Source organism: Candidozyma pseudohaemuli (assembly GCF_003013735.1).
Source record: "Candidozyma pseudohaemuli strain B12108 chromosome Unknown scaffold00004, whole genome shotgun sequence".
Classification (NCBI taxonomy): Eukaryota; Fungi; Ascomycota; class Pichiomycetes; order Serinales; family Metschnikowiaceae; genus Candidozyma; species Candidozyma pseudohaemuli.
This window is the reverse complement of record NW_020194438.1, coordinates 339152-352964: the sequence shown is the minus strand read 5'-3', so window position 1 is coordinate 352964 and position 13813 is coordinate 339152. Positions and strand designations below refer to the sequence as shown.

The following is a 13813-nucleotide window of genomic DNA, read 5'->3' as shown; positions in this document are numbered from 1 at the left end:
CTTTCGCCACTCCCTGAATCTGCCTTTATCGGTCCGCTACCTCGCTGGTTATCATCCACAGTGTCTCTGCAGGGCGATAAGGGAGACTCGAGGTATAAATAAAGCGAACCCCCCAAATATACCGTGCACCAAGCTTTTTTCCAAAATGGGCTCCACCACCTCAAAGAACTATAAAGACGACGCCTCCGTGGAGATTGTCGACGAAAAGGCTGCCTACAAGGCTCCATCGGTCCGTGCTGACAGTGCCGCCGAGTACTTACAGACCTTGTCTTTGGACGTCTGTGACTACCTGAATGATCTCAACTCCTCTACCATCAAGCGCTGGGACGCTGATTTGCAGGAGGACCCCAAGAACAGAATCGTTCAGAACGCGTTCTCTCAGCACACGCTTGCAGAGATCACCAAGAAGAGAAACATTGACTTGACCTTGAACGACCGTCACCTTTTCAACGTGGAGGTCGACCCAATCGGACTGCCATCGTTCTTGGACAACCAGAAGTCCTCCGGAAGATGCTGGATCTTCGCCACTTCCAACGTGATCAGATCCAATATCATCAAGAGACAGAACTTGGACCCCAACGCGTTCCAGATCTCCCAGGCCTACCTCTACTTCTACGACAAGTTGGAGAAGGCCAACTACTTCTTGGAGAACATCATTGACACTGCTGACGAGCCACTCGACTCGCGTTTGACCCAATGGCTTATTGCTGGTTCTGTCAATGACGGTGGCCAGTGGGACATGATCTCCAACATCATCGACAAGTACGGTATTGTGCCAAATGAGGTGTTCCCCGACAATGCCAACGCCGCTGCTTCCAGCAGCTTGAACGCTATCTTGACCGACAAATTGAGAGAATACGCGTTGGTGTTGAGAAAGTTGGTTGCAAGAAACACCCCCAAGAGAGCTGTGTTGGCTGCCAAGAACGGCTTCAACAAGCAGATCTACAACATCATTGCCCTTTTCTTGGGCTCTCCAGTGGGTCCGGATGACGAGTTCACCTGGGAGTACAAGGACAAGAACGGTAAGTTCTTCAGTGTTAAGACCACCGCCAAGGAGTTCTACAAGAAGTACGGTGCTTACAACGTCACCCAGCGCTTCTCCTTGCTCAACGACCCTCGTAACGAATACAACAGGTTGTACACCGTCGACCGTTTGAACAACGTGTACAATGGTAGACCAATTGAGTACGTGAACGTGGAGTTGTCTGCCATGAAGAAGGCTGTTATCGGTATGTTGAAGAACAACGAGCCTGTGTTCTTTGGCTGTGACGTTGGCAAGTTCTTTGACGGTGCACTGGGCATCATGGACACCAATTTGTTCGACTACGAGTTGGTTCTTGGTGCCGCTCCTAGATTGAGTAAGGAAGAGAGATTGAGAACTGGCTCGTCCCAGATGACCCACGCCATGGTGATCGCCGGTGTGCATTTGGACACTAACGGCAAGCCTGTTAGATGGAAGGTCGAGAACTCCTGGGGCGATGCTGGCGGAGAGAAGGGCTGGTACTTGATGTCGGACGACTGGTTCGACGAGTATGTGTTCCAGGTGGTGACATCCAAGGCGTACGTTGAGCGTTCGCACTACGAGCTCTGGAAGAGCAAGGATTACAAGTTGTTGCCATTCTACGACCCTATGGGTGCATTGGCTTAGTTAGATCAGTTAATGAACAGTGAAGCGTTGATGAAGTCGCAGTAGTAGTAGGTAGCGAGCCTAGCGTAATTGGTGCAGTATTATGAGCCTACCTCACTTTTCAATACCACAGAGGCCAACAAAACCACATACAATGGCCGAAACGGCAAAGGCCAGATCCACGGCAGCATCTGCATTCTTAGCATTAAATGAAGAAAATCTCAATAATCAGTATGACCAGCTCCACGAGAGCTTCCAGAATGCTCTGTCTGTGTCTGCTTTACAGGACTTGATCCACCAGATCGACTCAGAAACAGCCGACATTGACTCAGATTTACAAAGGCTAGTGACGGTTGGATCGAAAAAACACACAGCTGAGATCTCGCTGTTGGAGCTTTCTAGAGCAAAACTCTCAGGAGCTATTTCCAACTCCAACGACTTGACCAAGGTGTTTACATCAGCGAACGATTTAGGCCACCTGCTCACGTCTAAGATAAAAGCCTTGGACCAGGAGATATCCAATGTGGATGCCACCTTGCTGTTTGTGGCAGACGTCCAGCTGTTGAAGAACAACATCAACCAAACGCAGTATGCTATAGAGAAGGGAAACTGGGAGTTGGCAGCCAATTGCATCCATGTGATCAACCACAAGCTCAGCCCCAACTTGGTGAATGGCCGATTTGCCCTGGTGATGATCCCGCTGTCGGATATACCCGAGCTTCCGGCTCCTACAATCAAGAAATGGATAGAGCAGTTGACCATAGAGTTCCAGACACGGTTCAACGAGGCCGCCAAGGCAAGATCCGTGCCGGAGATTACGAAATACTTCCAGCTTTTCCCTCTAATAGACCAGGAGGAGGTTGGACTCCAGTGCTACTCGAAGTTCATATGTTCGATTATCACTGACACTTCGAGAACCTTGATCAACTCGGCCACCCAGGGCGAGTCCAGGCTGGGCATTTACGCCTCGGTGACAAGTAATCTTTTTGAGAGCATCCTGACCATGCTCTCGCAGCACACGCCGTTGATCAACAAGTACTATGGTACCTCGTATCCTGACGCTGTGGTTTTCGTGGTCACCAGGATCCAAAGGGAGATCGACTCACAAATTGGCCTCATTGCTGATACATTCTACGACAACAACAGAGTCGAAAAGACTCTCCACGATATAAAGCTTCACAAGTTCACCGAGCTCACACGCCGATTCTCGGACCACTACCAGCAGAACGATCCTGAGGAGAACGAGGTGTTTGATCATGACGTTGTGCCTCTCGTTGAGATTGGCGACTTGACACATGAACTTTCAAGCATTCTCCATCACTGGTCGTTGTACTGCAAATTTGTGGCGGTCAAGTACTTCTCCAAAGGTGAGGAGGACCTTAAGCTTCCGACATTGCTTAGCAACTCCAACTTCATGAAGAAGATTCACAACAAGCTCCTCCCAGCTTTCGAGGCGCTTTTCACGTACTATTTCCGTCGTTCCTTTGAAAAAGCCGTCACCATCGAAGAGGTGCCATCTCTTGATTCATACTTGATCAACACCGCTGATTCCAAGTCTCCCGAGCAGCCGGCTGTGTCTTCGGTTGTCGAGGATCTAAGCTTGATTTTCAACAACTCGTTGAGAAACGTTTTGGAGTCCACACAGCCTACAACAGTGAAACACTTTGTGGCCGAATGCGCCAAGGTTCTTCAAAACGACTTCTTAGGAGGCTTTATCCGCAAGGCTCTTCAGGAGAATCTGCCTCGCTACAACAAAACGCTTGCTCTACTTGCAGCCCACGGTGCTGTACCAAGTGGAACAGGTAGCCCTTCTGCATCTAGAGCAGGAACTCCAGCACCAGAGTCCGTAAGTGGGTACCTCAAAGGTGCATCTTCTGCATTTGGAAACATCGTCGGCACAGGAAGCTCTATGGTAGGGGCCAGCACTGTCACGGCGGCCCACAATGAACCCAAACTCACAAACTACGTCATTTACCTCAACACCGTTGCTACAGCCCAGGAGTTCTTCCGCCAGATTATCGTGAACCTCACCGTCAGAGACAAGCATTACCTCAAGGGCAATTTCCCATTTGCAATCGACGAGGAGAAAATCAGAAACATCATCCAGGCCGAATTGTTGGAACCTCTTGTTTCCAGCACAAACAATGTCGTGAGACATTCGTTGCTCAACTTCTACAATCAATCATTGAAAAACAGGGTTGCCACCATCGTTCTCGAAACCTTCCCTGAAACAAGCGACACTCACTACATGGCTTATTCATCTTCCATTCTAAATGACCCTTCGAACATGCTCAGGTTCAAGCAGTCTTGGGATGCCATGATCAGACCATACAAGCAAACGATGCACAAGACCTTGGTATTCTACAAGTTGCTCCGACTTCTTGTGGTGAACTTCGCCAGCATGATCGAGAAGAAGTTGATGCTGGCGCTCAAGAAGTTCAAAATCAACGAGCTTGGTGCTTTGAAGCTCGATAAAGACGTTTCTTTCATTATTAACGAGGTCTGCGAGGATGACTACGAGCTCCGAGAGAAGTTTGTTCGTCTCACGCAGTTGGTGCTTCTTGTGGGAATGGACGAGGAGGAATACCAGCTCAATTCGTTTTCTAAAAACGACGAAGACGGCGAGGATGAGGAGGATGCCGGTATTAACTGGGTTTTGACGCCGCTCGAGAGGAAACAGATCCGTCGTTTCCGTGTCTGATCACATCTACAATTACGTTAATTAAAAGTTCATTAGACATTACTATACACAGATGGCTTGATGCAATAAATACCCTAGGTTGCCTGGGGAGGTGGTGGGGGAGGGGGAGGTCTTACAACGTCCGTGAGCGGCTGGTCATACGAGATCTTTTCGATTTCTCTCGTCTCGCCCTTGACCAACTTCTTCACCTTACTTTCTCTCGCCACATTAGGGTCGTATCTTGGATGACTGTAATCACATTCATAGCCCTTGGGGCAGAATCCAGTCACATAATGGGGACAGAGGATCTTTCTGACATGTCTATTGGGGCAATCCGGACCATCGGGACAGAAACCTTGCTCGTAAAGTGGGCATTCAGGAATTTTTTGCTGGGGATCGATATGCAAATATAAACACTCAGCCGTCTGAGTGCAGAAGCCGTTCTTCGAGTAGAAGAGACACTCGGGCATCTTTCTCAAGTTGTATTCGTGGAGAAACTCACAGTGGTCGTTTTTCTTGCAGAGGCCACGGAGCCAGTGCTTACACACGATCTTGTTATTGTACATTGATGGAACATGCTTGTTTGGACAGAAGGGACCCTCGGGGCAAGAGTCTGGCTGATTGGGCTTGTAGAACTGGCAGACGGGTCTGTCAGGATCTAGACCGAAGGAGAACTCCTTACGGAGAAAGTCTTCAAACTTGAACCGCTTGTTTTTTGTGTCTGGGTGGATAACCGGGTCTAGTCTAAGCATGGTGATTGAGAATGATTAGAAATGTGGTGAAGAAGTAGGTGGTCAGGTCACGTGCGCGGGTATGGAATTCCACCGATTTCGACGTCTGGGCCCGGGAATTCGGTTGATTTCAAAAGGAGGTGAATATTTGAGGGTTTAATGGCTCAGATTCATTAAAAAGTTGTTTCGCTTAGTGTGGGTGGGTCTGGACTTATTGCTCATCTGGTGAGAATCACCAGTCAGTCTTACTAGTACCTCACATCAAAAGCCGCCAAATGGCCCTTTATAACATTTCACTTCTCCTGATTTTTCATCCTTCCGGTTATCCATCCAATGGCATTTCCATCCAATTCATCAAATTGCCAGTGCCCCTCGTTTACGCATTTTCCATATCTGCTGCACCATCGCATCCAATGACACCATCACCAGGTCCGGATCGGAATACCCCCTAAGCCATCTCCCAAATCCCCCATTATATCCAAAATCACGGCCCACAGGGGTCATACGAAAACCACCCAGGCTGGGCACGTCAGGAGCCGCATCAGCTGATTTTAACGCATGGCGTATATATCCAGCGATAATGGCTGCGAAAATCCGGGGCATTTTTCCACCACGATACACTTTCGGCTTTTATACCTCCGGCTTCCGGTGTTCCTATTCGCCGTTTTCTTTTTCGTTTTGTGGGCACGTTCCTTGACTTACAGAGCCTCCATGTCCATGGTGACCATTTCCATGAGACACTATGACGCTGTGGTGGTGGGATCTGGTTTGGCTGGACTCACTGCTACGCTTTCTTTGGCCCAGAAGGGCATGAAGGTGGCGCTTCTTGAGAAAACTGATAAATTGGGCGGAAACTCCATCAAGGCCTCTTCGGGCATCAATGGCGCCCAAACACGGTTCCAGGAACCAGGCGACCTGGTATCGCTTTTTGCTCAAGATACCCTCAAGTCTGGAAAGGGCCTTTCCAATCCTCAGTTGGTGGATGTGCTTTCGGAAAACTCAGCAGACGCTATTCACTGGCTTTCGGACGAGTGTGGTGTTGATTTGAGTGCTGTGGCGATGTTGGGAGGTCACTCTTTTGCTCGTACTCATAGAGGTAAAGGACCGCTTCCGCCTGGATTTGCCATTGTTTCGGCGTTGATCAAGAAAATCGAAGCGGCGAAAAACGTGGATGTTTTGAAACTGACCACGCTCCGGAGCTTCAGAATCCACTCGGATCTTGTGGCAGATGGAGTAGAGGTGGAGGACTCAGACCACAAGTTCACGCTTCTTTCGAAAAACATTGTCCTAGCCACGGGCGGCTTTTCTGCTGATTTTTCGTCTTCCAGTCTTCTCCAGCGCTACAGGCCCGATTTGGTCCATCTTCCCCTGACAAACGGCCAGCAGACCACTGGAGATGGCCAGAAACTCGCTGAAAAGCAGCTCAACGCTAGGCTTATAGACATGGACGCCATCCAGGTGCATCCTACTGGATTTATCCAATTGAAGGATGAACAGACCGCCGGCAGCAAATGGAAGTTTTTGTGTGGAGAGTTGATTCGAGGCATTGGAGGTGTGCTTCTTTCACCCAACACTGGTGCCCGTTTTGTGAATGAACTTACTACGAGGGATAATGTCACTCAAGGTGTTTTTGAAAGTTGTCAGAGCGACAGCAACACTGCGTTTTGTGTTGTTGCAGTGAGCGAAGAGGATTACCTCAAGGCCAAACCACACATTGATTTCTACATTTCTCAGAGCCTCATGTTCAAAGGAAACGCTGAAGACGTTGCAAGCAGAGCACAGCAGATCTCTTCTAAACCTATAGATCCAGAAAAACTTACAAACGGCCTCAAGGAGTACAATCTGGCCATTGGAAACGACAAGCTTGGAAGAACCAACTTTGGCAATCCGTTTGGCAAAGACTTTTTCTACGGCTTCGTTACACCGGTTCTTCATTTCACTATGGGCGGAGTGGCCATCAACGACCACGCTCAGGTGATCACCGATTCAGGTGAGCCTATGCAAAATGTGTATGCTATTGGAGAGGTTAGTGGCGGTGTGCACGGCGCCAACAGGCTTGGAGGCAGCTCGTTACTTGAGTGTGTGGTTTTTGGACGTAGAGTGGCCGAGAAGCTCGGCCCCAACTTGTAATTAATGCATCTATGACGAACGTAAACGGCGCAGCTTAGAATGAGCGCTCCAAATTGATACCCTCCATTTTGCCCAAGGCCTCCAAGTTCTCCTTGGAGAGTTCATGGGCTGGGAATACTCCATCGAGGTTTGGTGGGCTGCTTTGAAGAGGGTTGGGGAGATCTTTGGCAGCCGGAGGGATCTTGGATCTACGCCGCTGCTCCTTCTCCTTCTTAGGTCGTTTCTTCTCTTCCGAAGGGCCTTCCACAAACTCCATCATGGCCAGTCTTCTTCTGACGCCCTCGTTGATCCAGAACTCGTTCCTGTAGAGCTCCCATCCCTCTCTGATATCCGTATTGAACGAACGAGGCATCAACGTCAATTTGACGTCGGTGAGACCAAACCGTGGCTGACATTGCAGCTGTGCTGAGACCAAGAACACCTCAAGCCTGGAGCTGGGGTTCTGGATCATCGAAGGGTATACGGTGTGTAAGCTTCGTAGACACATGGTGCACAAAAAGAGCCCTGCCTCTCGTATGAGGTCCACGGTGGAGTCGGTCATGGACGTTTTGATCTTCACCAAACGCAAATTAAGCTGGCGCAAGCCCTTGTTTGTGGAGGAAAGAAACTTTCTCGGGAGAACAATCGTCTTCTGGTACTCTCCCGACAAGTGGTAGAGCATCAAGGTGACGGACAATGCCAAAAGCAGGAGCTGAAGCAGAACCCTGACGGAGGCACTGTGTTCGTTAAAGTACAAGTGGTGGGATATCGAGGCAATAAGCGAGCAAAGAACGGCCAAAAACGTCAAGTACTTCCGTCTGAGCGCCCGCTGTTGCATGACCTGCTGACGAAGGCTTTCCTCGAGAATCAACAAATTCCTGAAAATCTTGCCCGCTGCTGGCGTCAGCGTGTACCCGCTTCCCGGGAATTCAGACCGATGGGACCGCTCCAGAAACACATCTGAGTTTCTCAGCTTCCGTCTCAACCTCTTTTTCTGCTTCGGCAGCAGCCCAGGCAGACTGGACTGTGACCCTAGCACGGCTTTCTTCTTTCTCTTTACATCCTTCAAATTCACCAGCTGTGTTTCCAGCTCAGAAGCACTCAGGTAGACGTGAGCGCCGACTTCTCTGGCGTCGCTTTCGGAGCCGTTGTCGGACGGTGCCAGCCATCTTTTTTCCATTTCGTTTTCACCCATTAACGAGCTTAGAGACGATGATCCGTGGACATGCGAGAGGCCTGGATCTTCCGAAAGCATGCTGTCGTCATCGGACCGAGGCGAGAGCTCAGGAGTATCCGACGACATTTTTGGTTTCTGTTTGAGTGTTTGCTGTCTTAGGGGCCTTGGTGAACCTGGGGTAATGTCAGATGTGCTAACTTGATTTTTTTTGTGCGAATCCTGATAAGCACTGGTGATAGGCAGTGTCTGGGGTGGCTTTTCTTTCTTTTTTTTTTTTTGTTGAATATGGTAGAATATAAAAAGAAAGGACTTGTGAGTTTGACGCTGGAAAATTTTTACCGTCTTCACAATCCGTGCCTGAAAGACTGGGGTAGTCATCCCCTCAGCCTGAGGTATTTCCTAAAGGGTACATACTAGCAAGCCACAGAACGAGCAGGCTTATTCTGGCGATCTTCGATGAGCAAGTGTATTGATTTTTTCTATGGAGATTGAAGGGTGGCAGGTACGGTTTTGAGAAAGAAGGAAAAATTCGGCTTGTTTTTGGTGGTTACTATGAATGGCGTTCAAGTGCAAAAGTGCCATTGTCCAGGTACAGACAAGGCAGGCCATAATACCGATTTTCAACCAATGCAGATATTTGAAAAAACTTATGGCTAATGAGATTTGACGCTATTCTTTGAAATTGACTTTCCTTCATCCAGCACAGCCCAGGCTGGCCGAATTTAGCAGCCAGTGCCTTGATAATCCGGCAGAGAACCAGGCCTACCACTACCAGAGACCTTCAGTAGTAAGAGGAAATCGTAATTGAGCTTTTGATGGATCTCTGACGTGAGATTGTTGGGAGAAATTTGAGCTCAATTCAGGTAGGTTTGAGATCTGAGTAGGGTCCAGACAAGGCAGTAGTATACTGGGTGCTATCTACTGGCGACAACTCTGGATTCCTTTTTTTCTTCTGAATTCAGTGAATGCCTTCAACAAACAAACCAGCTTTTATTTTCTCTTCAATTTCCAGGAGATTAAGCTTCAAAGATTAGGTGTTGTCAGATTCTTCAATGGCTTAGGTAGATCTCATCGAAAGGCTCGATCCAAGACGATGGGAAAGAATTCACCGAAGATCTCCGAGTAATGTTGAAAGACAATTGACACCAAAGTCCACAATTACTTTCAAAGCTTCTTGGGTTCAATTGGCCTCTGGATCTCATAAGATGGAATCGCTCGAGTCATCATTACTCAATTTAATGTAGACATCCGTTCACGAGGATTCTCAATTGACAGTTTTCAGGAAGAACAATAAGATAAGAGACAGATAAACATTTTTAAAAATCAATTCCTTTACTTTTCCGCACAGTTTGGGGGTTTCTTTATCTTTGTTTCAGATGTCAGCCGCACCCCCATCACTCCGAAAGATGCACCAAAACGGCCGATTGACGCATGCAATTACATCAGAATAATCAAAAGAAATACAGAATACTGGGTAAAATTCAGTCTGACGCGTCTGTGGACCCTCGCTGGGGAATATAAATACCACGTAATCCCCACATTTACGTGACATCAAACCAATACTTTCTATTCCAACTTCCACATGTTTAGAACCATTTTCAATCCTTGGAGGGAAGTTGAAAGATCAAAAGCCACCTTTTATTCCTATGTCGGAGCCTCTGTTCATGCCATCCTTGTCATGGGACTTTGTGGGCATCTTGCCTACATTGCATTTCAACGACCTCCACAGGGCATCCCGGACCCACTTGTTGCATTTTTAGAAGCCCTCCCTGCTGCTGCCCGACCATATTTTGAAATCCTTGCTAATGTCTCAAAGGAGGATCCCCTGGATCACGTCAGAAATTTGAACCCCTTAGAGAATATCGATTGTGACCGAAGAATAGCAGGTGATCTCGATAATATCATACAATCATGGATTCTGAGCAACATTTCATATGCCCGCCTGGAACTTGCGTACGTTTTCCCACTTACATGGCTCGATTACATCATAAGTGTGGCGAAAGTGCTCTTTTTGCTCATGCTCAATGACTTTGCTCTCCTTGCACTCTACATTAATAGGAGCGGACATGTCATTTTTATCCACTTTGCGGGCCTACTTCACGTATTGGCATCCTTGGTGTTAGCATGTATTTCCATAGCGGCATTTTTTGGTAGTAAAAACAGATGCATTGCAGCTCCTTACGCTATTGCTTGTGCATATTTGTTGTTAGTGGGGCTTTTTTACATTAAAGCTGCCTGGCTGACATTTGTTATTTCAAGTCAATTACAGTTGGAGGAAAGCAAATTCCAAGATAAAGCGAATTCCCCAGACGAAGAGAAGCCAGTTGGTATGAATCCACACAGACCATCAACAACACCGCTTCCAGGGTCCGAGAAACGGCGCAAAAAGGAAGACCATACCTTCTATCAATGGCTTATTGAATAAGCAAAGCTAACTGGAAACATCGATAAGTCTACTATCAAGAGCGAGGGCAAAGGAAATTCGACCGAGCTCCCCATGCAACTTCCAGGAGATGAGTCAGGACTGACGCAAAGCGCTCAGTAGATTAAGCGGGCAACAACTGCAAACGTAGTTCATAAAGAGGAGGGCCAGAGAGAAGTCATGCCTTTTAGGCTTAGCTTTGGTTGCATAGAATCAAACTGACTAAGTGTCTGCATCTACGTATGGTCGTCAGTATCTGTTGTTTTTCTAATATGCTTAAATAATTTTGAGTTTCTTAAAGATTATACTCGCAGCAATAAAGCAAAGAATTACAGCCTTGGAATAGACCAGCTATATACTTCACTCGTTTCGTCAAAACGCCTGCTCCATAGTTGTGCGCCCAAAAGATTGACCAATTGATCAGGAAGTCTTCAAATGCCCATGTCCAAACAACATGACACATTCGTGCGTTCTGACTTTTCACAAATTTAACGATTAGTCTAAGCACTTGTCCCAGCTATTGAATTCTTATCATCAGCAATTCCAAAAACTGTATCAAGGCACAGCGACATTGCTTGTGATGGATTAGACCCCGTAACATAGAGTTTATAACATCTATGAAGTGTGCTAGAGTGAAGTGATGGGGCCACATCGGGGATCTTGATCCGTTCAATTGGATCAAAAGGAGTGCAGACCATCTTACCTCCAATCATGGTAAGAGTATTAGAGGCACGTTTTGCCCTACCTGAGTCGAAATCCCTATGTTGCCTGTGATGAATAGCCTGACCAGCTTGTGTCAAATAAAAAAGTTGCTCTGTGAAGTAAAACTTGAACAGGGGAACATTTTTTACAACGAACGACTTAGGTATTCTCATAGTAATTGTCATGCAAGGCTTACAGATCATACCTGGGTTGGCAACCGATGTTCCTCTGTGGCTCAAAGTAGCTTCTAAATATTCGTCTTGTTCTTTGATTTTGGGGGCAAGGAAGCTGTTGAGAATCTTCATACAATTTGGTACTTCGAATGACAAGTTAAGATTACTGTGAGAACCACTTTCTGTTTTCGTCCTCCAGTGGTCGTTGAAAAAAGTTAGTGAATATTCCGTCCCGTCTTCTTCTTTAATCAGAACCTCAGAAAGCCATAGCTTTTTTGGCCGCTCAGTAACAAAAAAGGTCGAGATGGCAAACAAGGTGTCTGCTTCACTCACCACCGAAGTCTGGTAACCAAAGCAGCTTTTCATCATTTTTGCTTTCAAAAGAGTACTCTCCAGAATCTGATCTAAAGCATCTGGAGCCAAGGCGTATTTCTCAAAGTAGACCAAATCTTGTACCTTTGTGAATTCATTAGAAGCAGCGCCCGGAATTAAATTCGCTTCGGCGCCGATATCAATATTCAATGTTGTGGAGAGACGCTCTGAGCAAGGAAATTCCCACAAAGTGCATTCCACATCAAGGTCAATTCGAATTTGGTAGGTTCGACTGCGATAGTTGGAGTGAAAAGTTGGCCCAAGTTGTGGAAGATTGCAATTATAAAGAGAGGCAGGTGGATGCAAAACGTAACCCTCACCAGCGTTTTCGAATTGCCAGGCAGAGAAGTAATAAGTGATATCTGAGTCTTTCAAAGTATGTGAGCGAGTCTTTTCAATGACTTCGATCACTCCACCCTTCTGTACTTTGAGACTAGTATGTTCCTCAAGTGTAACTGTTATGTGTGAGAGGAGAATAGTTGCATCACATTTGCACAAAGATGTACCTCTTCGTTGGAAGCCAACACTTAAAAAGTCACTCAAGCTTGATCCGCTTTTCATAAAGTTACACCGCAGAACTAGCCTGTACCCTTGTGGTGGAATGTAAGTTGCAACAGGCTCCATAGAGATAGAACGCTCACAATTCTTACCATGAGGCTTTACGGCATCAGACCTATTTTCAGAATTTGTCCGAATTCTAAGATCAAGAGGAATTTTTGCTCCTCCAATTTGAAGACATCGTAAAGCAATCAAAGTCTCTTTACTCGAAGACTCAGGCACTGTTAGAGGATACATCTCAAGCTGCTTCAAGCGCATAAAGGAGCTCACTACTCGGCCCTGACCATCTTCAAAATCTGGAGATTTACCCAATTCCGAAACATCGTCCTCAACTATGGTCAGATCATATGTGACGTTCAACCTTTTTAGGTTCAAAACACTTGCAGTCCATGCTCTCTGATTCACCATAAAGGTGTGGGATTCATGTGATACATAGTTGGCGGGATCTCTCTCTATTTCTGCTCTTGCAGCAAGATTTAATGGTTTTGTACTGTCATTAGGCTCGATAAAGTACAAGCAGTTGGAAGTCATTCTTGATCTTGTGGTCTGATAAATGATGGAGCAGACAGACGTATTATATTCGGGGTTCACTGAGGCGAATACCGCCGCAATAGAAGTATAAAAAATATTGTTCTTCCTTAAAGGTCAAGGAGTTGTAGTTAAGACAATACCTGCCCCAAGACCGCTTAAACACTATGATCTCAACAGATTCAATAAGGACTGAAGCCGACGCTTACAGAGAAAGCTTTCATCTGTATATGCCTGTGACAAAGCGATTGGAAAAGAACCTTGCTTCATTTGCTCCAGAAATATTATTTTATACTTGACTTGCTTCTACTTGAACGTACAGCTGCCCTTTCAGTCACATAAACGCACATCGAATTAATTCCTTTCGATGGGCATCTCAGCAAGGAATATGCAAAAATTAGTTGGTAGACCCCAAGGCCAGTGAAATTAAGTTACCTGTTAATTTGGTCTCCTTACAAAGCGTACTATGTCAGGTTTCGCAGCCATTTGGTGAGATAGGATAATGTCGAGGAGGAGCAAAGAAGAAGAGATTTGGCAAATATCTGATAAGAGGGCTTGTTAATATTATTCAAGAAATCCCAATTTAGCCGAGTTTTGCCTTTTGTTGCCCTTGGGATCGGTATACCTGAACGCTAGTACTTAACCAGCTCATTCGCAGATATCCACACTGATACCCACCAAGATAATGAAACTCCATAAATCCCTAAATTAAATAAATACTTGAATTCAATTAT

The 13813-nt window shown here is 46.5% G+C and overlaps 7 protein-coding genes across 7 annotated transcripts; 4 read left to right on the top strand and 3 right to left on the bottom strand.

The window, feature by feature from the left end:
- Nucleotides 1–145: 145 nt before the first annotated feature.
- LAP3 (bleomycin hydrolase) lies at nt 146–1648 on the top strand (the record flags this gene model as incomplete). Its single annotated transcript, XM_024857642.1, has 1 exon — nt 146–1648. The coding sequence occupies one exon, from the start codon at nt 146–148 to the stop codon at nt 1646–1648; it is 1503 nt and encodes a 500-aa protein (XP_024714141.1).
- Nucleotides 1649–1781: 133 nt separating this feature from the next.
- COG4 (Golgi transport complex subunit) lies at nt 1782–4328 on the top strand (the record flags this gene model as incomplete). The annotated part of the gene is made up of 1 exon (XM_024857641.1): nt 1782–4328. One exon carries the CDS (start codon nt 1782–1784, stop codon nt 4326–4328), a length of 2547 nt encoding a protein of 848 aa, XP_024714140.1.
- A 74-nt stretch (nt 4329–4402) lies between these two features.
- On the bottom strand, nt 4403–5059 carry YTH1 (cleavage polyadenylation factor RNA-binding subunit; the record flags this gene model as incomplete). The annotated part of the gene is made up of 1 exon (XM_024857640.1): nt 4403–5059. The coding sequence occupies one exon, from the start codon at nt 5057–5059 to the stop codon at nt 4403–4405; it is 657 nt and encodes a 218-aa protein (XP_024714139.1).
- Nucleotides 5060–5749: 690 nt separating this feature from the next.
- OSM1 (Osm1p) lies at nt 5750–7168 on the top strand (the record flags this gene model as incomplete). Its single annotated transcript, XM_024857639.1, has 1 exon — nt 5750–7168. The coding sequence occupies one exon, from the start codon at nt 5750–5752 to the stop codon at nt 7166–7168; it is 1419 nt and encodes a 472-aa protein (XP_024714138.1).
- Nucleotides 7169–7202: 34 nt separating this feature from the next.
- On the bottom strand, nt 7203–8450 carry SPO7 (Nem1-Spo7 phosphatase regulatory subunit; the record flags this gene model as incomplete). Its single annotated transcript, XM_024857638.1, has 1 exon — nt 7203–8450. The coding sequence occupies one exon, from the start codon at nt 8448–8450 to the stop codon at nt 7203–7205; it is 1248 nt and encodes a 415-aa protein (XP_024714137.1).
- A 1456-nt stretch (nt 8451–9906) lies between these two features.
- C7M61_002256 (uncharacterized protein) lies at nt 9907–10749 on the top strand (the record flags this gene model as incomplete). Its single annotated transcript, XM_024857637.1, has 1 exon — nt 9907–10749. One exon carries the CDS (start codon nt 9907–9909, stop codon nt 10747–10749), a length of 843 nt encoding a protein of 280 aa, XP_024714136.1.
- A 497-nt stretch (nt 10750–11246) lies between these two features.
- On the bottom strand, nt 11247–13082 carry C7M61_002255 (uncharacterized protein; the record flags this gene model as incomplete). The annotated part of the gene is made up of 1 exon (XM_024857636.1): nt 11247–13082. The coding sequence occupies one exon, from the start codon at nt 13080–13082 to the stop codon at nt 11247–11249; it is 1836 nt and encodes a 611-aa protein (XP_024714135.1).
- Nucleotides 13083–13813: the final 731 nt, after the last annotated feature.